Raw genomic sequence first — 25794 nt, forward strand, 5'->3', positions numbered from 1 at the left:
TGTTCATTGGAAGGACTGATGCTAAAGCTGAAACTGCGATACTTTGGCCACCTCATGCAACGAGTTGACTCACTGGAAAAGACTCTGATGCTGGGAAAGGTTGGGGGTGGGAGGAGAAGGGGACGACCGAGAATGAGATGGCTGGATGGCATCACCGACTCTGTGGACATGAGTTTGAGTGAACTTCGGGAGTTGGTGATGGATAGGGAGGCCTGGCGTGCTGTGATTCATGGGGTCGCGGAGAGTCAGACACGACTGAGCGACTGAACTGAACTGAACTGAACTGAACAACACCGAACTGAACTGAACAACAAAGATGTAAATACCAACTATTAGGATGTAAAGGCAGAAAGATGGAAGCCCAGTGTGACTTTTTGTAACACTTTTTAAAATTTAGAAACATAGCATTGATACTCCCCATCTAATTGGCATAAAAATAGAAGTTTTAAGAAATTCTCTCAGTTTAATTTCCAGACTGCAGCAGTAGTAACATCAAGTTATTTAAGTCAGAGGGGAAATCACCCAATTCCTTAAATTTTATATTTGCCACTGACACCTGGGGTGTGTGTGAAATATTCAGGAAGAGTGTAATACACACATTATATATATGTAAATACAGATTTACATATGTGTGTGTGTGCTCAGTCATGTCAGACTCTTTGTGACCCCATGGATTGTAAGCCCACTGGGCTCCTCTGTTCATCTTCAGGAAAGAATACTGGAGTGGGTTACTACTTCCTCCTCCAGAGGCTCTTCCCTGACCCAGGCACAGAATCCAAGTTTCCTGCATCTCCTGCATGGGCAGGCGGATTCTTTATTACTGTACCATGTGGGAAGCCCAGATTTACATACATAAATTACATATATTTTTCACTATGGAAAAATTTAACTATAGAAAAATCTCAATATAAATTTTCTGAATTCACTAAAAGTTATGGGCTGCAATAACATTTCTCTGCAGAAAAATAGTTTGACTTACTGGCAGGAGAATAGGTTGGCAATGCCAAAATATATACAGCTACCACCATTGAGGCAATACCCTTCAAAATTCAGGGACATTCAGGGAAACGATTTTTCAAAAAATTGTGTCCATTCTTCCCAAGGTGAGATGGCAGAGTAGAGTCTAGAAGAATCAAAGGCATTTCTTTTACTTTCTAAAGTGACTGGAGTCTTTCAGATATCAACATCAGGAACTAGTTTCTGTGAACAATTTGTCATATGGAACAATAATTTCACTTTCTTAACCAGACTTTATGGCATCTGCTACAGAGTCAGCCATCTTGCTTGAGGTTCAGCACTATTTGACTTAGAGTATATTGGAGGCAAGTAAGAGAATGGTCAATCCTAAGACCGTATGAACCCTGAGTACAGATCTCATTATAAAAGCCATCTGTCATCCATAAAAACACACCATGTAAAACAACAGCTTAAGAGGGTCTCACTGAGCAACCATCTCTCTTCATGGCTTATAAACCACCCACCACTATACAGTCCATTACCCCCAGTTCCCTGGGAGTCTCAAAATTTTATCCCACAGGATACTTGCTTCTAAAAGCAATTTAACTTTCAGGGGAGCCCTCAAAGACAGGACTAGCGACTTTGACAGAGAGGAAATGTTACCATAACAGAGGGGATACCCAAGTGGAAAAGTCCCTTGAATGGTTCACTGCTCTTTAAAAGAAAAACATTAGGGTGTGTAGCTGACTATATAAATATTAGGCGTCTTTCAATACCTCTAAGAAGAGCAAATTATTTGAGAAAATAATATACTAAAAATCCAGAGGCCCAAACAAGTGCAGAATTTTCCTTTTTCAGGATGTTTTCTGCTTGCAGAGCTGAGATGGGTAAATGGCTGGCAGTGACTCAGCTGATTTTGGCTTCTGGCGTCTATGAAGCCAACTCCCCACCACCCTCCTACCACCCCTCCCCATTCTGGAGTGCTGATGGTGAGAAGATACTGCTCTTTCAGGGGGGCGGTTCAGGAAGCAGAAATGGACTATAATTAACAATTTTAAAAGTTCTCATTCAGCTCAAGAAATACTGACTTTTTAAAGTAATACTTTAAAATCCTTGAAAGTGATTCAAAATGCCAGGAGTCCAGACATCCTCCCTAACCTGTCTAGCCCTGCCAAGTTCTCCCAGCGGCCCCCAAAATCAACATTACAAATCAGGACATTAGCTGAATAGTTAAAGAGAACCACCTGTGTTCTCACCTATATTGCATTGTGAATAATAAAAAAGGATTTATTCTAGATGCTATTAAATTAAGAAAACTCGGACCATTTCATTCTCGACCCCATCATCAATCTAATCAGGAAAGGAAACTCACCAGCCTGATTGAACCAAATGATTTCTCAAAGCTCTAATGAAAACACACTTATGTAGAGATTCTTTTTGAATCAAGTCCCTCCCCTTGGATCCAAACCACCCACCAACCTACCAGGGCAAATATGTGCAGGCTCAGACAAGTTGCCAGCATGCGTGCAAGTGTAGTTTCCCTCCATATTTGTGCAGGTGGCATTTTCCCCACAGCTGTGCATGCCCAGTCGGCACTCATCAATATCTGCCAGGAAAAAGGAGTAGGAAAGAGAAAAATGAGGTGCAAAGGAGATCAGAGGCTCATACAGTAATTGAAAAACCCAATATTCTGGAAAAGAAGCAGCTTCAACTTCTGTCATGACATGTTCTCAGAGCTCTGTACATTTTTAGATTCAAAAATTCTATTATCCATGTTGGAAAGAGAGATGAACTGGGTCCCTGGGGTGCATACCCATGCAGGTAAACTCCTGATGTCAGGCTGGAAGCTTCCCTACTGCTTGGAAGGAAAGGAAACTTCCCAGCACAAATGGCTTCATGGGAAAGTTGGAGATGGTAAACTATCTCTAGGTAAACATTTGGAAGTTCAGATCCTATTAAATAAAACATTTTTGCCTTTTTAACACAGATATAAACGAAATCATCTCTTTCTTTCCCAACTACCATCTTTTCTATTCTCAGTTATCACCACCATAACCTTTAGGTCCTTCCTCTCTTCAATTTTCCATTGCTGTAAGAGGAGTAGCCTTCCTACATTCCCCGTATCCCATCTCTCCTCTACTCCTCTCCTAAACATCAGTGCCACATTGATCTTCCCCAACCACATCTCCCATCATTGCATCACTGACTCAAATGCCTAATAAAATGTACTCATGCCCCCAGGGTCATCCAAAATAATACTTCCTGCATGAAGTCCTTCCCGATACCTCAAACAGGTATTTCTACCTATTCTAAACTCCCACTTCATTTTCAGTTCTCTTACGATGCACATCTTTCTTCACTACTTATCACAGCTGCATTGATTTTAGATTATATTCTAAAGGTGGGGGACAGTGCAGAGAACAAGAACAAGCTCGGTGTTTCTATGTGGCCTGAGGACTCCACGCCAATCAGGCAGGCTGGGCCATAATGCTCTGCTACATGAAAGGACGTATGTGAGTAATAGAGTGGGAATCCAGAGTATACTGACTTTAAACATCCAAGAAAGTATACCTTCCTTTTTCTTCAAAGCAAATGAAATATAAAGCCTGTTTGTCTAAATTATCTATGAGCCTGTTTAATTAGAGCAGTGACATTTTCCTGACTGACAGCCAAATACGTGCTTAAAAGAGCGTTTATAGATGTTTGTGGACTCCACAAAACTAATCTGATAAAGGTCTGATTTAAATCAACCAGATCCAGAAAATTAGTAGTTATGACTGATATTTCATCTTTAACCTCAACATGTGGGAGAAAGCAGTGCCATTTCAGTTTGTTATCAGGGCATCTGCCCCTTACCGTGAAAAGATTTTCATGTTTTCAGAAGGAAAAGAAAACACTGGAAGAGACATTTTAAAAGCCCCATAAAACTTGAGATAACTATTTTACTAGGCCAGGATGGCTTCAAGTCAGGTCTTCACTTGCACAGCGATGCTGTGCTATTGGCACCTGCAATGGTACATGACATCTACTACGTGAACTCCCAACCTAACCAGCCACACCCAGACCTTGGCAGAGGATGGGGATTATGAAAGATGTCTTAATCATCCATTGCTTATATTTAAATGTCAGAGGCTTGAACTTATCGAGAGCCAGCCAGTGAACCCTTTCACAGAATCTTCACGCACAGCAGTGACCTCCAACAAACCCATGTCAGCTCTGAAGGTCACCAGAGTTCAGTTGCCAAATTCAGTGACAAAGAAAACGCTGTCCAGTTTCCCCCAGGATGGCTCAAAGTATGGAGTATTGATCAGGTACTGATGTCACTCAACCCCCAGAGAAAGAATTAGAAAGGCAGAGGGGAAAACAGCCTCTGCAGAGTGTAGGCGCTAAGTAGTGCAGTCATGGCCAAAGGGCACGGACTTGACTATTTACCAAGAAATGAAATATGTCAGTTTGAACAGATCACACAACTCCCCTTTTCGACTTAACATGTATCACCACAGTTATACCCTGTCTTTTCTCAAACCACCACACCCAGCGTTCAGTGATTCTCCAAGGCTCGCCCCTGCCCACTTCCCTCCACACACAGCTTTCTTACCCAGACAGTGGATTCCACCTCCCTGGTAGCCTTCTGAGCACTGGCAGACATAGCCACCTCTGTATTGACACACTTGGAGGAGGCGGGAGGGCAGACTGAGAGACCCATCTCACATTCATCTACGTCTGTGGGCAAAACAATGAGCTAGTGAAACATGTGCGCAATCCTGGTATAAACTGCTACAGTAGGAAAGTGAAAGCGTCAGTCGCTCAGTTGTGTCTGACTCTGTGAGCCCATGGACTGTAGCCCGCCAGGCTCCTCTGTCTATGGAATTCTCCAGGCAAGAATACTGGAGTGGGTAGCCATTCCCTCCTCCAGGGCATCTTTTCAACCCAGGGATCGAACCCTGGTCTCCTGTATTGCAGGCAGAGTCTTTACTGTCTGAGCCACCCAGGGAAGCCCATAGTAGGAAAGAACAGTATAATCTTATCTACACTCATCTAGCCATTTGCAGGTACTGTTTGCAAACATAATGCAAGCCCTGCATTTGGACATAAAGTTCATTTCTGAATCAATTTTCACAGATTTCTCAGTGTTTGACTAGCTAAGTATGTGTAAGTAAATCACTTTGTGCCAGAGTTTCAGACCATAAGAACATTTACAACAATGGCCATCAAAATAAAATAGAAATGGATCTAGCATGGATGGGAGGTGAGTTTGGGGGGGAATGGATACATGTATATGTATGGCTGAGTTTTTCTGCTGCTGTGCACCTGAAACTATCAACATTGTCAACTGGCTATGCTCCAACATAAAACTGAAAGTTAAAAAAGAAACCTATCCAGCAAAACCTATTTAATAAACTAAAACTTATGATCTAAACCTGTGAGGGGAAAAGTTGTTTTTCTTGGAATTGGGGAGTTTATAAATTTGACTTGAACTCACATTCATGCTTCTGAAGCTAATTGTAAATTCTTCTCCTTAATATCAACTATATATATTATGGAATTCTAATATAAACTCAATGTATTAGAGCATATACTCTAATGTTCGATTTTTTCTATTCATATATCCACTACCTTTTAGCTAATAAGGAGATCAATCCTGGGTGTTCATTAGAAGGACGGATGCTAAAGCTGAAACTCCAATACTTTGGCCACCTCATGCAACGAATTGACTCACTGGAAAAGACTCTGATGCTGGGAGGGATTGGGGGTGGGAGGAGACGGGGACGACAGAGAATGAGATGGCTGGATGGCATCACCGACTCTGTGGACATGACTTTGAGTGAACTCCGGGAGTTGGTGATGGACAGGAAGGCCTGGCGTGCTGCAATTCATGGGGTCGCAGAGAGTCGGACACGACTGAGCGACTGAACTGAGGATAACATAAATCCTTCTGGAGATTCTGAGTCAATACAATCTCAGAGAATCTTTTTTAGTCTTTATTTTCCAGATACGTGTGTTTGGATTTTGCTCTTACCGGAACACTGTTTTCCATCTCCAGCAAATCCTTTCAAACACTGACGTGTGACATCCTCTCCCTCTGAAACACACTCAGCCTGTGTACTGCATCCCATGGCATCACAGTCTTCATTGTCTGCAAACAGCAAGAACCCTAGCAGATTATTTTCACATCTCAGAGGAAAAAAATGGGCTTTAATGCTTTGCATTCCACAGAACATTCTAGAACTTTGCTTTGCATTCCACAGAACATTCTAGAACTTTTGTCCTGTTCTGGGACAGGTTAGCCTCCAAACAGAAACACCATGTTGATCTGTAATCTGTATCTGTATCAAAGGGTCCACAAGCCATATGTTTCTGTTTACATGCTCTCAACAAATCTTCAGTCTTAAAGAATTATGTGGTGTTCAAAACCCTTCTGTGAACTTATTTTTAATTTTTTAAACAATTTGCAAACTTGAACTATAACATTTCTAGGAGTAAATGGACTCAAACTTTTTAAATGGTATTGCTTTATTTGAGAATTCCCAACCATCACGAAGGGGTCAACATATTCTTATCTCCCAAAGATAATATGTAGCAAGTAGGTCTGTGTACCAACATGGCAAAGAGATTTCATCATAAAAGGATTTACTGTCAATTTACTAAAATAATGTTTCATATATAATAAAACATGTATGTCAAAAATGTATGTTTTACTATCAAGATTTATGCCGTGACTTGCAAACCTCTAGGCACTTTTACAGAGTCATGAACCATACAAACTAAATGCTGTAAATGGATCATTTCATTTCATACTCCATTGACGTGCAAATGCCCCAGGGAAAAGAGTTGCCTGTTGAGCCATAAACATGAGCAAGTTTTGTTTTTTTTTCCCTTTAGCTACTTATGTATGAAATCATTCTCCAAATGGCTCCTCTCTGTTGGAGTTGGGGGTATCTGACATACCACAGCAGGATATAAACTATCTTCTGTCTTTTCACTGGTAACCTTGCTCATCTGAGTACAGAATAGGTCAAGAAACCCTCCAAAGTTGCCCATAAATTAAAGAAAGTTAAATGATCTAAGTAGGATTCAAGTCCCATGCGAATGCAGACATCAGGTAATTGCATTTGACTTGCTTAGCCATTTGAGCGAAAAGATTTCTTTTGTGGGAACACATGCCTTTCATGCTTGCTTGGTCACCTCCTGTCACTCATGACTCCTTGAGATGGATAAGTTCAGCCTAAATCAATTATCCATTGGATTCAGCATTTATTTGGAAGACTAACTCCCAAATCACAAGGCTGTTCAGAGTGTATGGTGGACAGCATCCAATTACCCAAGACATTTTAAGTCACTAGCGGAATTAGAATATGATTCAGGAATCATTTGGTAACTTGCAATCCCCCAGGCAATGAAAAGCAATGGACATGAATTTGCAGTTGGGGGGTAGGCCACAGCCCAAGTTCTTTTTGCCACCCACTGGCTCCAGAAGGAGCAAATACCTGTGCTCCACGTGCCTCCTCTCTAAAATACAGTGACAGTTTCTGTCCAGTCTGCTTCACATGGTTGTTTTAAGAACTTGAAGAAAAAAGTGATTTAAAAAAAAAAAAAACTTTTGAGAATTTTGAAATATACATATCGAGATAAGGATGATGAAGGAGAAGAAAATCGTGATGGCCTGTATCAGAATTAACCTCATCACACTAGAAAAGACTGCAGCCAGTTAGCAGAACTAACAAAATTCATTCATTCCAGAATGCCTACTATGTGTCAGGTCCTCACAAGGGCCAAAAATACAGTGGTGGAGGATATAGACAAGAGTTCTGCTTCTTCACATGATTAATTACTGAAGCATATGTGTAATGAACACAATCAAACATAATACTGGGTTCCAAGAGGGCTGAAACAGCTCTCGTATTGCCTGGTCAGGAGACTAGGAAAGTCTTTCTGATAAAGAGCATCTTATGTTGAGATATGAAGGATTCACAGGACTTGGTGAGGAGGGGGTTAGAAAGAGCACTGTAAGTCAAGAAAGCAACACCTGCAAGTTACAGTCAAGGCCTATGTAATGGAAGAAGGCCATCAAAAGCGGGGATAGAAGGGCACAAACTAAGGCTGATGAGGTGGATACAAGTTAGTTTCTCCAGGGCTCAACAGGCTACATTAAGAATTTTACATTTTAGTCATGAATTTAGAAGAATCTGTGGTTTTAATAAATTTGACAAACTTTTTATGATTGAATCGCTCTGCCATGTGGTACACAGATCTACTTGCCAAACATCATTATGTGTCTTTGGGGAATAAAAACATATTGACCTAAAATCTAATATAAAGTTTTCAAACTCTTTTTATTATAGCTACTTGTTTGAAATGAAAATTTCACTACAAAACACAAGTAAGACCTCTTAACCTCACACAGGTAGAACTAAAACTTCACAGGCTAATACAAGATAGAATACAATCCAGGGAAGGAAAGATGAGGCAATTCACGAGGACAATTTCGTTTATTCTGCATGAGGCAGAGTACAGTCTCCAGGTAGGAAGCCAGACGTAGCCTATTACACGTGTATTCCACATCTCTGGCCATCTTGTCACTCGCTCATTCCACCCATGTGGCCTAGTTTACCATCTGTCATTCACCTTGGTGTTTGAGTCCCCCAAATATTAGGCTTTCAAAATACCTATAACAACTTAGAGGAAGGTTCTCTACACGGCTAATATTTATTATCTCTACCATTTTATTCTATCATATTGTTTGTCTCTGTATGAGACCGTGACTTTGGAGGCTGGGGCTACGTTTAGCTCAGCATGCTATCACCAGGGCATAGCACAGCATATGGCAAATAAATCGTCACCAAATGAATAATATTCCTAACATAACTATGTTTCCAGTACTTCTTTTCTTGACATGAATTACTGATAACTACTCAGTCATAATTTTCTAAATCTTTGGTCAAGTCATTAACTTAATAATATAGCTTAGTTTCAGTTTTCAAATCTGTAAAATGATATATTGTGATAAGGGTCAAATCAGAGAATACATTTAAAGGATCTGGTAAACTCTAAAGCTCTGTAAAAAATTATTACTAAAAATATTCACCTCTTTGTATTATATCAAAAATCACACTGATAAATTCCTATAAAGAGGGGTAAGAGGTTCCAGGGCCTTGTTAACTATAGTTTGCCAACCACAAACGTTGTGGTTGAGTGTATATGAGGTCCTAATATGGAGTTCTCCAATTGATTTTTAAGCCACATACTGTGTTAAAATTAAGATTTACTCAGAAATACAAATAAATAAAATGTTTCAAAGCAGAGCTGCACCGACTGAAAGGCAGAGACCTAGCATGAAGAAGAGGTGGGGTTTGCAGGAGCTTTAGGGCTGAGCTAAACCACTACCTTCATGAGTCGGAGAAGGCAATGGCACCCCCACTCCAGTCCTCTTGCCTGGAAAATCCCATGGACGGAGGAGCCTGGTAGGCTGCAGTCCATGGGGTCACTAAGAGTTGGACATGACTGAGCGACTTCACTTTCACTTTTCACTTTCATGCATTGGAAAAGGAAATGGCAACCCACTCCAGTGTTCTTGCCTGGAGAATCCCAGGGACGGGGGAGCCTGGTGGGCTGCCGTCTACGGGGTCGCACAGAGTCGGATGCGACTGAAGTCACTTAGCAGAAGCAGCAGCAGCTTCATGAGTGAACAGAGTATAAAAGAATTAGGTTCCCTGAAGTTGTTACATATTGAATACATTCTTTAGCATCTTGGTGATAAGTGTACAATACAGAAGAATAAAATCTAACATTTGTTGTTTGTGGACTTCCTGGAGCAGCTGAAGCAACCAACCTATATTTGCTTATCAATTATCATCTGCTTTTCACAATGATGGAAGAAATGCTAAATGGGTCAAATACCAAAAATAGTAGGCATGGATGAGGATCCACTCAAATCAGTTCAGTCGCTCAGTCTTTGAGACCCCATGAACCGCAGCATGCCAGGCCTCCCTGTCTGTTCTCTCCTATTTTTCACTTTTGCCTCCAAGTTAGATTTCTTTTAAAAAAAGAAGTCCAACAACTCTCATCAAGTAAAGTTCATGTCCAGTCTAATATGGAGCCATCTAATATGGCAAACCATTGGGAAGAGAAGGACCAAAGTTCGAGTCCAAAATCTGGCATCACTCACTCACTCTGTATAGATTTAGTCAACATTAAGTTAGAGAGATCAATCAGAATTTCGAATGAGTAGGAGGAAACTGTTGGAACCAAAGCTGTAGCAAAGATCTCCTGATTCATACCTGACACCATGATTTCAGCCACTAGCACGTGTTGAAACTCTGTCATGTTATATTCAAGCTCTCTGCTGCTGGCTAAGATGTCCAATGGTGTGACTCCACTACTCAGATTTGCTCCACTACCTATGGAAGGCCAACAGACATAGTTAATTTACCATTTGTGATTTAAGAAATGTTTGAGTTAATTTATATTTATGGCTGCTTGTTGGTTATGAGTTCAGACTCAGAGTAGGAAGATTCAGAGAAACTCCCAGGATCTAGCTTAGAAAACCTTCCCCTTGACACCACACCCTCTCAGCTTCCCTCCATGCACTTGAGATTGAGGGTGGGGAGAGCCAGGAAGAAAGACAGGACTCTTTTAGGTACTGGCATAAATGGTAAAAGTAGAATACCCAAATCCTTATGCACAGAATCAGCTCATAATCACTGTTTGCCATAATGGAGGACAAATTGACCCTCTCCAACCTGCCTTCATATATACAATTTCTCCTTCAGGCTGCTTTAGACATTTATTTTAGCCTGACTTTGCCAGTATTTAGAAATGTGGAAGAGCATAAATAAACCATAACTTAACATAGGCATGGGACCCAAGCAACTCCCTAGAACACAGGAGAAATGGATCCCCTAAAACACTGTGTGTTCTCTAAGTGTGGTCCATGGATCCCTGGGGTCTCATTGCATGCCACCTAGATGGTCAAAACTATTTTCATAAAAGGCAGATAACTCCGTTATTATTTTCACTGTGTTGACCGATGGGGCAAAAGCAATGACGGGTGAAAGTGTGGTGCCTTAGCATGAATCAAGTCATGCTTCTAGTGGCATCTCTCCTGGGGTCATGTTCTTCACTGCCACATATGCGCGCACACACTCCAGTTTCACCTTTAAAAAACCATGATGGAGCAGTAAAATTATTAAAAGTCTTGGCTATGGACTACTTGCTGTTGAATATCCTGTAGAATGAAATGGGAAGCACACATAAAAGATTGCACCCACTGATCTCATGATGTCTATCTGGAAGAAAGGCACTCGTGAACGCTCAGATGTTTGAGCTAAAGCTAGCCTCTTTTTCCCACTGAACATGATGTTTACCTGAAAGAATGTTTGATAAACTGTGTCAGTAACACTTGAGGATTTGGCATTTTTTCAAAAGTGAATGAAGCGACGCTGCCTCTTCAAGGAAATTAGCTCACGGTGCTTGTTGTCAGTAATAAGACTGGAGTTTTCAAGTGAAAAGTACAATTCCACAAAATTTCCCACAAAACGCTTTCGACAAAATCCAGACACTCAAAGACTTTTCTGATGAGTTTGATGATAATAACTCATGAACACTGTTGTAGGTATACTGGTATGACATTCAGAAGATCTGCATAACTCAATCGATCTATATTTTTAACTGACTCAAACACAACAAAATCATGCACAGCAAAAGATTCATGCAAAATATAAAACAAGAATACTGGGTTTTAATATGGCAGAGGACAAGAAGTTCATTGATATGACTTCAGATTCAACATTGCAACAGGCTCTAAGAAACTACCATCTGTCTAGTTCTGAAATAATATCAAAAGAAGATACACTAAAAGGGCATCTGAAAAGGCTATTAAGCAATCTTTCCTTTTCCAGCTCCATGTCTGTCTGAGGCCAGATTTTCTTCATAGGCTCCAACCAAAACAACACAGCAACAGCTTTAACAGAGACACAGATGGGAGAATCTGGCTGCCCTCTATTAAGCCAGACATTAAAAATATATATGTAAAACAATGCCGTGCTTCTCACTACATATTTCTGTTTTGAAAAATAGAGATTTTCTTTTCATAAAACATGTTCACATATAATAGATTACTGTAACTTTAATAGATATTAGATTTTTAGTTTTAATTTCTAATGTCATAAATCTTAACAGATAAAACCCACACAAAAAAAACCTTCAGTTTTTCAATCATTTTAAAAGCATAAAAGGGTCCTGAAATCAAAAAGATTGAGAACTGTTATCCTAAGGCAACAATTAATAGATCTGAAAATCCAAAATACCCAGTTCTGGTCCATGGATAAATCAATCCATTTGCTGTCAATCTGTCACCTAACTTATATCATGCCTATTGGATAAACATGACTTTTATAAACATCTAAAATAAAATTTAGGTTCTCTGTCTGTCAAGAGATGAATCTAAATACACCTTACTTGTCTGGATGCACATTCAAGGGAAGTAAACTAGTACCTCTGGTTACATGTCATATCAGATCTATTCTTCCTCGAAGTCATGTTTAAAATGTGGATCACAAGCCTTGTCAGTCTGGATTCCCTACACTTGTTTGGTATCCTCAACTTATTTATTATAAAGCACTTTTCTTTTCATATTAAGACAATCATGTGGCCAAGGAGTTGTATATGACTGCCTTTAAAATAGAGGCCACAAAACTTCTGGACAAAATGTCTTTGAATATTCCCTGAGTTGGTAAAATACTGGTGTTTATTTCCAAGAATACACTGTGTGTGCATACCTGCTCAGTTCAGTTCAGTTCAGTAGCTCAGTCGTGTCCGACTCTTTGCGACCCCATGAATCATAGCACACCAGGCCTCCCTGTCCATCACCAACTCCCGGAGTTCACTCAAACTCATGTCCATCGAGTCAGTGATGCCATCCAGCCATCTCATTCTCTGTCATCCCCTTCTCCTCCTGCCCCCAATCCCTCCCAACATCAGACTCTTTTCCAGTGAGTCAACTCATCGCATGAGGTGGCCAAAGTATTGGAGTTTCAGCTTTAGCATCAGTCCCTCCAATGAACACCCAGGATTGATCTCCTGTAGAATGGACTGGTTGGATCTCCTTGCTGTCCAAGGGACTCTCAAGAGTCTTCTCCAGCACCACAGTTCAAAAGCATCAATTCTTCGGCAATCAACTTTCTTCACAGTCCAACTCTCACATCCATACATGACCACTGGAGAAACCACAGCCTTGACTAGATGGACCTTTGTTGGCAAAGTAATGTCTCTGCTTTTTAATATGCTATCTAGATCGGTCATAACTTTCTTTCCAAGGAGTGTCTTTTAATTTCATGGCTGCAATCAGCATCCACAGTGATTTTGGAGCCCCAAAAAACAAAGTGAGACACTGTTTCCCCATCTATTTCCCATGAATTGATGGGACCAGATGCCATGATCTTTGTTTTCTGAATGTTGAGCTTCAAGCCAACTTTTTCACTCTCCTCTTTCATTTTCATCAAGAGGCTTTTTAGTTCCTCTTCACTTTCTGCCATAAGTTGTGTCCAATTCTTTGTGACCCCATGGACTGTAGCCCACCAGGCTCCTCTGTCCTTGAGATTTCCCAGGCAAAAATATTGGGGTGGGGTGCCATTTCCTACTCCAGGGGATCTTGCAGACCCAGAGATCGAACCTGGGTCTCTTACATCACAAATGGGGGGCTGAAGCATTGGAAGACTGAATATTATCTTTTGTTCATTAATTTTACAGCTGAAAGAGAAAGTTAAAATCACTCAGGTGTGTCCAACTCTTTGCGATCCCATGAACTATAGTTCACCAGGCTCCTCTGTCCATGGGATTCTCCAGGCAAGAAGACTGGAGTGGGTTGCCATGCCCTCCTCCTGGGGAATCTTCCAGACCCAGGGACTGAATCTGGGACTCCTACAGTCTGAACCATCAGGGAAGGGAGGCCAATTGAATTTAATTTGTAATGAGGAGTTCAAACTCATCAGAGAGAGAGAGAGAGAGAAAGACAGTTGGCATCCCTAAAAGTAAGGGATCTTTTAATAACACAAAATATTAAAAATCAGCACAAGCACAGGAATCAATATAGAATGATATTCCTGAGCCAAAGTAAGATAATTCAGCTGCAGAGTTTGTCATATTATCTGCCAACATCCGATGGCTATCGAGAGCCAGACACATTTTTCCGTCTGGAGCTTTCACAAAACCTTCAAGACACAAACACTGAGCAGTTCCAAACCTCTCTTTGCAAATATGTTCACAGCCTCCATTTTGATGTAAGCAGGGATCTGCTCCTAGCAGGGAGAAGACAAGCATTCACAGATGGGCTTGGAGATGAAAAGGTTGCCACTGATGCAAACTAAAGCATAGAGCTTGGGGAAGAGACACTGTATCTAAGTGGAGTTTATATCAAGAGCTATTTCAAGAGAGTTCCTAGAAAGAGCCACTAGTTCTCAGATAAGCTCAGAAAGTTATTACCTTATGAGTATTTATTGAATTTAACCAGTACTTTTGTCAGAGAAGGTATTTGGGAAGATAGGAATTCTATTTCCTGACTCATCATCCAGTCAAACTGACAAAGGGTGATCCAGAAAGAAGAGTAACAATGGAAAACCAAGTGACTTTTCCATTTTGCTTTACCTACTCCGGGCTGAAGCTTACTCACTGGCATTCTCAGGAGGTGGGGAAAGCCCAATGTAGGTAGAAGCTTCCGCTACAGGTTTCTAAGCTGCTCCCCCCACCCATCCTTGCTCCTGGACTTAATACCTTTAGCCCAAGTCTTTGAAAAGGAGCAAGTAAGTAAAAACTAATTAGGAGAAGAAAAGATGAGATGAAGCCCAAATTCATTACTAGACTGTCTGAATTTAAACAAAATTCAAGTCTCAGAAGATCTTAACATCTACCCAAATTAGTGAGAATTGCAACACCCTCCTCCCTTCCCTGCCATCAAGCAATTTAAATAACTGCAGACGCCAGCCAAAGAAAGACCAGTGTACCTGGTTTTGCCAGTGGATGAACTACAACCAGAGATGAGGGCTTCAGCATGCTGTCTCGGAGACGTGCACTATTTTTGCCAGTCCTCTTGTTCATCCTTATTATCAATGGCATAGTCCAATCAGAGAACCACACGTGATCCTCAAACACAGCCACAGTAAATGGGTGACCAGGAAGCAGTCAAATCCATTACAAACATGATTTTTCTGAAGAGAATTCATAACCCATGCAATCCAAATACCATCCTCTCAGGGAATAGTATAGTTTTTAAAGAAAGTACAGAATGTAGTGGGCTTATGCCTCCTTGATTAATGAATCACAACCCATCTCTTTTCAAAAAGAAATTGAATTTGCTTAACATGAAGGGTTTTCTAAACAATAAACTTTTATACAAGAAAAGTGAATCAAAAGACATTAAAAGGAGGAGGAAGTCATGTTAGGCATATAATTTCCAAACATTTGAAAAAATTTCATGGATTTTCTTGGTTTCTGATTCCACTGATTACCTGAGATCTTAAGACAAATTTTGGGCACTGGCACATCAAACATGAAGTGTTCTATGATCTCTGCAAAAAGGGCCTTATTTTCACAATTGCTTACTTGGCCATTGGATGAACAACAATTCCTCGTGGCTGAGAGATGTCCTCCTTAATGATTATTTCATGATACTTTCCATTTAAATCACTCCCTTCAATGAGAGATTTCCTAAAATGCATGTAGTATAAAGGGGCTTGTTACACCAACTTTACTTTTTAAATAAAAATATTTTCTCTGTTGCTTACTGAAGAGCAAAATTGGCATTCTAAACTACCCTATCACACATGTGCTCAAGCACGGACACATTCTCACACATGGTCAGGAGTAACTCTCATAGTCTGTTTTGTTTTGTTTTTTAACACAATATTTTAATTAGTTTCTCAATATTTAACCCAGGTGATTAAAATACGCAGTGAAAGGTAAGGTAAGAGGGGCTGTGTCAGTGGCCTGACAGGGTTAAAGCCAGGATGTGTAAATAAACACCACCATTCCTTTCTCTTCACAGCTTCCCAGCTCCTGCTGAAACCAGTGAGAGCCAGAGGAACCACCAGCCTCTGGCCACTGACGTCAGGGAGCAGGAAGAGAAGCTCTCTCAGGGCCACAGAGTCAGCCAACACAAGGACGGGAAGGGGAGCATTATACCGACTTTAATTTTCTTCTGTGTGATTCTAAGACAAATGGGAGAATTGAAATATTATTTGCTACCCTTCACATTAAAAATGATAACAACTCTTTGGAATCTGGCTGGGGAGAAAGCTTTTGTTTTCTAAGTTTTTCCATTTGCCAAACAAGTCTTTATTTTCAAATAAATATTACGAAGCACCTAATGTGTGTCAGGGATTGCCCTAAGCATTGGAGACATGGTTGTATACAAAACCCAGCTCTGTCCTTAAAGAGCTTAAAGATCCACACAAGAGTGAGGGGGAGGGAGAGGGCCAGGAGGGAGGCCAGGAGAGAAGAGAAAAGGAGGAAGAGGGAATTATATTACAGAATGTGTAAGAATGCAACTGACACATAGGGAAGTAAGTCAGAAAGAGAAAAACAAATATCATACGCTGTACTTAGTCGCTCAGTTGTGTCTGACTTTTTGCGACCCCATAGACTACAGCACGCCAGGCTCCTCTGCTCATGGGGATCCTCCAGGCAAGAATACTGGAGTGGGTTGCCATTCCCTTCTTTAGGGGATCTTTCCAATCCAGGGATCAAACCCAAGTCTCCTGCACTGCAGGCAGATTCTTTACCATCAGAGCCAGCAAGGAAGCCCAAATATCATATATCAATGCATATATATGGAATCTAGAAAGATGGTGCTGATGAACCTCTAAGGAGGAAAAGAGCAGAGACACAGACATAGAGAAGAGACTTGGAGACAAAGAGGGAGAAGGAGACGGTGGGTCACATCAAGAGAGTGACACTGACATGTGTACATTCAGTTCAGTTCAGTTGCTCGGTCGTGTCCGACTCTTTGCGACCCCATGGACCGCAGCATGCCAGGCCTCCCTGTCCATCACCAACTCCCAGAGTCCACCCAAACCCAGGTCCATTGAGTCAGTGATGCCATCCAACCATCTCATGCTCTGTCGTCCCCTTCTCCTCCTGCCCTCAGTCTTTCCCATCATCAGGGTCTTTTCCCATGAGTCAGCTCTTCACATCAGGTGGCCAAAGTATTGGAGTTTCAGCTTCAGCATCATTAACATGTGTAAAATAGATAGCTAGTGGGATGTTGCTATATAGTAGAGGGAGCTCAGCGCAGTGTTCTGTGACAACCTAGAAGGGAGGGATGGGGTGGGAGGTGGGAGGGAGTCTCAAGATGGGGGACATGTGTACGCATATGGCTGATTCATGCTGCTGTGTGGCAGAAACCCATGCAACATTGCAAAGCAATTATTCTACAATTAAAAATAAATAAAAACAAAACAAGCAAACAAAAACGAATGCCACTGGCAAATTCATGGCCATGGCTTGGAGTGCACTATGAGCCCCAGCAGCTCCCTGGAACAGGCAGGATCACAAACAGAGGGGATAAAAAAGAACCTCCCTTCCCTCCCATGTGAGGCCTGCTTGCCCAGTTTTCCCACTGCAGCCTAGAAAGTACAGCTATATTTCATTCAATAAACATCTGGAAAGGCCTAGCCCTTGTTCTTCCAGGCAGTGTATGCACACAACAGACCTGCCCAGAAACATGGCAGGATCATTCCCTCCTCCCTGTCCTATAGAACAAACGCTAAGGAGATCTTCTCCAGGTGGCTTGCTCGAGTGCCCTTTCTAGACAGGGGAAAGGGCTTGATTTCTTCTTCCTCACATGCCATATGCAAGAGGGAGACAAAGGTAACACTGGCTCAGGGCCTGTTTTGGGGCAAGTACACTTTGCGAACTATCAACTTAGGGCAGTGGATAATCAGAAATTATTTGTACTGCAGTGCCACTTCATTCCGAGATGAAGGGTTTTGGGAAGGGTACTGCTAGGCAGAAGGCATTTTTGAACTCAATGTGTCAACTTCACTCAGTCTCAGCTGTCACTGTGCCTGTGCCCTTGGCAGGAGGCAAGGAATTCCGAAGCCACTTGCTTGTGACCAGAGGAGATACAACTGCCAGTTCTGATCTCGTTGTTATATCATCTCTGAATTCTTACTGTTCTGAGCGGGGGTGAGGGGGTGAGAATTGACACAGATGTAAGCTCCTGACTCTGGAGCTGTCTCAGGCAGGACAGCTGGCATTTGCTCTCACAGCTCCCTAAGGGGGTCACCCAAAACACACTTCTGCTTGATTCAGCCAGAAAGCACATCGTGAACTCCAGTGTTGGTCATGAAAAAGCAAAGACAAGGACAAATATTTGGGTTCACATGAGTTCAAGCATAACCTTCAATCGAGCGGAACATCTTTCTTTTTAGAGTCATTATCTAATTGGTCTCAGTGCCATCACTGGGCTCGTCTAAACCAAAGGTCCCCAACCTTTAGGATCGACTGGCTGATGATCTGGAGCAGAGCTGATCTAATAGTAACAGAAATAAAGTGCGCAACAAATGTAATGTACTTGAATCATTCCAAAAGCATCCTCCCACCCCTGGTCCATGGAAAAATTGTCTTCCACGAAACTGGTCCTTGGTACCAAAAAGGTTGGGGACGCTGACCTAAATCCACCCTGTTTCCAGGGCAAGAGCTGTCCATCCGGAACTCTAGAAGAGTGATTTTCTTACCTTAGAGTGGATTTTGTCGCCTCAAAAAGATGAGGAAACAGATACTTTGTTTTCTTCCTGATTCTTTTTACTAAGGATCTTACTTTAGGAATCAGGACCCCTTATCACTAAACAATAACGTTGCCAGGGGAATTACCAAATTCCTTCCTACAGTTAGATGTTAATATGAACCTGTCTTCTCCGAAGCCTATATAAACCATAAGCATCCATTCTGCTTTTTTTACTTGGTTAAGAGTCACTATAGAATCGAATATCACAAGCTAGGAATCCCAGTTATTTAAATCAAATTTCTAGCTAATATCAAGGTTTTCAAACTATAAACCTCTCATTTCCAGACAAATTAAAGGTTTTCTCTTAGCAGCTGCCTTTAGAGGGAAGAGGACTTGAGAAGGGCTTGTTATTACTCAAGTCAATGAACTAGGGAATTTGAGGTCTGATACTCCAGGATAGGGTGGTGCTTGTCTATCTCCCGAAGGCACTGCCTTGGTAGTAGGTACTACAGTACTATTAATCAAACACGTAAAATTAGAGGTGTCACGCGAATGTGAGAAATACGAGGAGACCCAGCATCCTTAGAGAGTCCAAAAGTGGCTGACATCTGCTGTCCTGATCAACGTTTCCGAGAACAGCCATGTACAAGCTGTCATTATGCACAGGTAACATTTAAATGTCCTTTTAAGTAGGTTCAAAACAGAGAAGACCATTATTATGATTTTTATCATTATTACGACTGAAGCTGATTTTCACTTGTTATAGGACTCTGGGTCGAGCACATTTAATCAACCCTGGTTGTTGGAGGCAGTACATACCTATGATTATTGAAAACATAAGTTTCGGAAATGGTCGCCCTTGAGTTCAAATTCCAGATCCAATATTTGCTGGCTGAACTGACCTTGGGAAAGTTGTTTTACCTCTTTGCTTCTCAATTTTTTTTAAATTTTTAAGTTGGGGATATGAAAACTTACCTTTTGGGGTGTCAATATGGATACAAAGCTCTTAGTGCAGTGTCTGGTGCATTTCAGTTATTCAATAAATGAATAAATACAAAAAGAATAAAGAAATGGGATGAAGGTATGGTTAAATGAATAAGTAAATAAATAAATTAATTAATTAAAATATACTCAGTCTGGACAGAGAAATACCGTATTATTCATAACTGAGCGCCACATCAAACATCTGGCTCATTTTTAAAAGCCTGTTTGTTTCCCATGGGTTTTCCAGGCCAAAAGAGATATTCTGGGACATAGAAAACCTGCCCTGAAGCATTTAAACCCACTCCCTGGGACTTCTTCCTCTGTGTTGGGACCACTGATTTCAGAGGTGAAATCCCAGCTCATTCTGTCTTCTTTTACTTTAATGTGGTTGCAGAGGTGCCAGAGGTTTGAGTTGGCCGCCAGGTTGCTCCATAGCTTTAAGATCCTCTGAGACAGTATCCCAGAGCCTAGTCTCTAAGCCTCTCCCGTGAGGTATTGTGATTGGCTCTTTCTCACTCAGAAGCAGGAAGTGGACTCTCATTAGCAAACATAAGAGATGCAGCCACTTCTTTGCTCTCCCTCCTCCCCACCCCAACTGTTCCTGGGGCTCACACAGGACACACACACACACTCAAGTGCAGCGGTGCTTCCTGCAGCCCCAAGAGCAGTGTGCCCAGAGGGCAGACACACCACAACTTCTCTCTGGTCCTGTTGTCTCCCAGCAAAGAGAAAGCACACCATCTCACCCCACTGAAGAGGACTTTCCTCACAACTCCAGCGTGAAGCACTTGCTCCCTCCTTCACGCTCATTTAAAAGAGCCAACATGTGGGTTCCAGCAAGACTTGTCATTTGACTGTTGTACAACTTTGAATAAATCACTTAGCATTCATGAGCCTTAGTTCCCCACCCCCCACCAAACTGCAAAATGAAGGGGAAGTTGATTCCTGAAGCCCCTTCCAGAGCCCCCTCTGGGAGTACCCACCTTCATTTGGCAATTATTTATGCATGACCTTATGACATTTTTTGTACTGAGATTCAGACCAAGTGTCTGCATTCGTTTTTCCTGTGTATATGCATTTTGTCTCCCTGGCTGCACTAAGCTGACCAGAAACATGGAGCACCTCATGCTCCTGTGTGTCTTCCACGCCACCTGGGTAACAGCTGACCCATAATAGCAGACCCTCAGAAAAAGCGTGCGGGTTGTATCCAGACAGGCTTTGCGTTTCTCTGATTACAACAGCCTGAAGTGCAAAATACACGCTGCTTTCTTGGTCCTCAATATTCACCCTTAATGAAAGATACAGTCTTGAAAGGAGGAAGGTCCTGTTTGGTGGTGGGGAGGGCCGGGGAGGGTCTGTGGACAGCACTGGGGGCATCTTCCTCTGATGCCAGTCAGGGGACCAGCAATATCTTCCTGTTTTCCAAGTGAAGGATGAGGCCAACTGTACTATATATCCCATCACTCCCATCCCATGTGACTTAACAACGAAAGAGGAAACATACCCTCCAGTAGAGTTTACGGCCAATGCAGTCAACAGCGAGACCTTCCGGTAAACCTACTTCTTCCTCAATAAGCCTTTCTCACTGGGAATCATCCATATTCGCTCTTTCTATCCACTTCAGGACTGTATGGGCAAAGTATATCTATGAAAGAGGACAGAGTCCTTTCAGTCTGATGTGTTTAAAAACTTAATGTGGAATATATACAAACAGGGTTAGTAAATCTTTGTATTATACAGTATAATTATTCAGAGCTTGGCTTTGGAGATAGACGCACCTGAAACTGAACTCTCTCTCTGCTGATTCCCAAATGTGTATAAACTTAAGCAAATTACTCAATGTCTCAGAAGCTCAGCTTCCTTATTGGCAAAATGGGAATAATGCTATCAAGTGCATTAATTATATATACATATATATATCCTTAGCCTTGTGCCTGGCACATATTTCTATTCCAGGTAATTTGCTCATCTTTGATCACTGGTCAATAACAAAGCCATCATATTTAAACTCTAATGGCTGCTATAGCCTGAAAGGGAGTAAAGATGAGCACTTTAATGGGGGCTGTAAGCTCAGCTTTATCTTCCACGGCTTGATCCACAGGACTCCACTGCAAGTCAGGGCACAAGGCTTCATCTCCCTGTTTGGCATTTATTTGATCACCTTGGTTAAATCATTTTACTTGTTTATATATTTTTTTAATTGAAGTATAGCTGATGTATGATATGTTGCAGGTATATAATATAGTGATTCACCATTTTTAAAGTTTATGTTCCATTTATAGTTATTATAAAACACTGGCTGTATTCCCTGTGTTGTACAGCATATCCTGTAGCTTATTTTACATGCTACATAATAGTTTAAACCTCTTAATTCCCTTCCCCTATATTGCCCCTCCCTACTTCCCTCTCCCTACTGATAATCACTAGTTCGTTGTTTTTTATCTGTGAGCTTGCTTCTTCTTTGTTATGTTCACTAGTTTGTTGTATTTTTTTAGATCCCACGTATAAGTTATATCATATAGTATTTTTCTTCCTCTGTCTGGCTTATTAGACTTGGCATAATACTCTCCATATCCATCCATGTTGTTGCAAATGGCAAATTTTCATTTTTTATGGCTTATTAGTATTACATTGTTTTATTTATTTATGCCACATCTTTATTCATTCATCTGTCGATGGATACTTAGTTGCTTCATATCTTGGCAATTGTAAATAATGCTGCAATGAACATTGGGGTGCATGGATCTTTTTGAATTAGTGTTTTTGTTTTTTTCTGATGTATACCCAGGAGTGGAATTGCTGGGTTATATTGCTGGGTTTATTTTTAGTTTATTGAGAACTCTCCATACTATTTTCCACAGTAGATGTACCAATTTACACTCCCAATAACAGTGTGCATGGTTCATTTAAGTCATTTAATCTCAATTTTCTCAGCTATAAAAATGACAAAATCAGATGAGATATTTGCTAAAGTTCCTTTCATCTCTAACAATATATAATTTCATTTTAAATAATCAATTTTCTTCAATAGAACATACCCTGCAAGTACAAAGTTCCTTTTCAGTTTAGTAGACAGACTATCAAACAGGTACAAGAATAAAAAATTGCTATGAGTGGCCAACAATTTAATGATAGCTTATGTAGAATATTAACTGTGAGTACATATATGTACATAAACCATCATCAATAATGAGAATATTCATAAAATAGTAATTAAATAATTATTCATCTTTCTGGATAAAATAGAAAAGGTTCTATTCCATAATTCAAAAGTGGGTACTTCTTATATTAAAAAATAATTCTGCTAGTGCCCTGCTTCACCAGCTTAAATGTGTACATGAATCATCTGGGGAATCTTGTTAAAATGCAGATTCTGATTCAGAGGTCAGGGATGGAGCCTAAGAATCTGCAGTTTTAAAAAGCTCCAGGTCATGTTGATGTCACTGGTCCAAGGACCACAGTTTGAGAAGCAAGAAAATGGGACCATTGACCAGAGAAATGAAAACCATGAATAAGCCATATGACTTAGAGTTCATTTTAGGTTTTCTTGTTCACCTCATTGTAAAAATTACTGACTATGTGGGGAAAAAATATTTGGTAATAAACGAGTCTTCAGTTCAGTTCAGTTCAGTCGCTCAGTCGTGTCCGACTCTCTGCGACCCCATGAATCACAGCACGCCAGGCCTCCCTGTCCATCACCAACTCCCAGAGTTCACTCAAACTCATGTGCATAGAGTCGGTGATGCCATCCAGCCATCTCATTCTCTGTCGTCCCCTTCTCCTCCCGCCCTCAACCTTTCCCAGCGTCAGAGTCTTTTCCAGTGAGTCAACTCGTCGCAACGAGTCTTGAACTGATTCTATTAATTTTTTTCGTGTTAATATAATTCTTCTATGGAGTTACACAGATTCCGTTCATAGAAAAGAAATAATAATTTGCGAGTGTTAAATTATAATACTTGTATTTGCAAAAATAGTTATATTTGGCTACCAATCCATATCAATTAAACACAGAATCAATTTACTTCACTCTGTCTCTTTTGGCCGTTTACTAGAATACTTCAAATCAGAAAAAAGAAGAAGCACAAAGTTTAAAAATTCTAGGAACAAAAGCACCATCTACTAATAATTAAATCATTATGGAGGAAGGTTAATAACTATATAACTTCATCATTATTGGGTGATTAATTTTCAAAAAAACACTATAACATGTTTCAGGCACATTCTAATCTAGCTAACTTCAAGATAACTAAGAAATTAAAGACCAAATAGCTGATTGGGTCGATAACTTAGAAGTTCTAATGTTTATACAAAAACACTTCATATAAAATTATGTAAATAACATCCTAGATTGCCATTCACACGTGGACTGTAAGACTTATGTTTCTTGATTTTCATGATCGGGAGGTCACCAAATTCCTTCCCTTATGTATGTTAGTCACTCAGTCAAGTCTGACTCTGTGACTCCATGGACTGTAGCCTGCCAGGCTCCTCTGTCCATGGGATTCTCCGGGCAAGAACACTGGACTGGGTAGCCATTCCCTTCTACAGTGGATCTTCCTAACCCAGGGATAGAACCTGGGTCTCCTGTATCACAGACAGATTCTTTACCATCTGACCCACCAGGAAAGCCCTTCTTCCCTTAAGGCCATGTATTAAATGCAAATCCAAAAGTAAATCCATACTTACTATGCTGCATCCCAACCTCCTACTTCTCCCAAAACATAAATAAATCAAAACCAACTTATGGCACTCCCCTGGTGTGTATGGCACTGTGCTAGCTTCCCATTCTCACCTCCAAAGAGGAAACTAAACCTCAGATTCTGTTTAAATCATCCCCAAAGCTGAATCATAGCAAGGACCAGGGTTGGTTGCTTGTTTAGTTGCTAAGTCATGTCTGACTCTTGTGACCCCATGGACTATAGCCTGCCAGGCTCCTCTGCCCATGGAATTCTCCAGGCAAGAATACTGGACTGGGTTGCCATTTCCTTCTCCTGGGCAGATTCCCAACCCAGGAATCAAACCTGGGTCTCCTGCATTGCAGGCAGATTCTTTACCAACTGAGCTACACAGCCTATGGTAATAGAATCACCCTTAAAATTTTCTCAAGTGACATTTTAATGATCATTTAAATTTTTCTTTGCCTAATCATTCCAAGCTTTGTAGCAGATTTTCAAGTGGCCCAAGTTATCTTTTATGATAAAAACCCTCTATTCTGTCCTTAAAGCACAGCCACCTCTGTTCAAAAGGCAAAACCATACCTTATTTTCCACAGGGTCATGATCAAGGGCAAAAACCATTCCTATTTGTTGGTGGAGCAGAGTTCCATAATTTGTTCCATCAAAATGCATGTATCGAATATCTTGAGAACTGGCAAACAGCAAAAACGGCAGTGATTCTAATAACCAAATTTGAATATGGCCGCATTTAAAATAAGCCTTGGAATCCACAAGGCACTTCAGACTCTTGCCATTCGTTGCGTCCTCTTCCTTAATTCCTGCAGTACTTGTTTTCCTCATTTCCCACCAGTGTTGTGGTACGTTAAGACAGGCAAAAAGACTGCCTTTCCCATGAGCTGACATATGGTCAGAATTTTACCACTGGATTCTTCCCTACCTATGTGTCTGCTTTTAAAATGAAAATTACTTCTAGAAAGACACAGGATTAAGTAACAAATATCTCAGCTAAACGATGCAAGTGTTATGCTGTAATCTCCTTGATTCACACAGATTGAAACATTAATATTATCAGATTGTACTGATTCATGTCCAGATAAATACCCGTCTCTGGACTGGACACTTTTTAAATGGAGGTAACACTGTGTGAGCTAATAACAAGACCCCTCATAATTTCAGAGCTCAGATTACGCTATATTAACTGAGAAGTTAAAACTATTGGAGTCTGAGTAAGGCAAGCTCTGCAGGTTCGTCATTTACGTTACCCCAGATTACAGGCATAATGAACCTCAGGAGAGATTATGTCAATTCGGGACGAATCCAGGATTTCCAAGGCTATTGAAGGATATGAGGGATGTAATATTAGAAGAAAAAATAGCTGGAGCATGCAACTTCATGTTTAATTTTGTCATGGAAAGGACAGAACTTGTCAAAATATTATGATTATTACATTTACTGAAG

At 40.9% G+C, this 25794-nt stretch overlaps 1 protein-coding gene across 1 annotated transcript in view; it reads right to left on the bottom strand.

The window, feature by feature from the left end:
* Positions 1-25794, bottom strand: part of EGF (epidermal growth factor) — a 97741-nt gene that overhangs the window by 13141 nt on the left and 58806 nt on the right. Inside the window, 13 exon segments of the mRNA XM_088836027.1 lie at positions 980-1052; positions 1055-1123; positions 2441-2563; positions 4556-4615; positions 4618-4680; positions 5978-6094; positions 10236-10357; positions 14105-14252; positions 14955-15197; positions 15452-15657; positions 19250-19257; positions 21165-21305; positions 24919-25055. Of these exon segments, the coding sequence (XP_088692153.1) occupies positions 980-1052; positions 1055-1123; positions 2441-2563; positions 4556-4615; positions 4618-4680; positions 5978-6094; positions 10236-10357; positions 14105-14252; positions 14955-15197; positions 15452-15657; positions 19250-19257; positions 21165-21305; positions 24919-25055 (1510 nt within the window).

Source organism: Moschus berezovskii, chromosome 5 (genome assembly GCF_049115385.1).
Source record: "Moschus berezovskii isolate FMDL1 chromosome 5, NW_MosBer_1.0, whole genome shotgun sequence".
NCBI classification, from domain to species: domain Eukaryota; kingdom Metazoa; phylum Chordata; class Mammalia; order Artiodactyla; family Moschidae; genus Moschus; species Moschus berezovskii.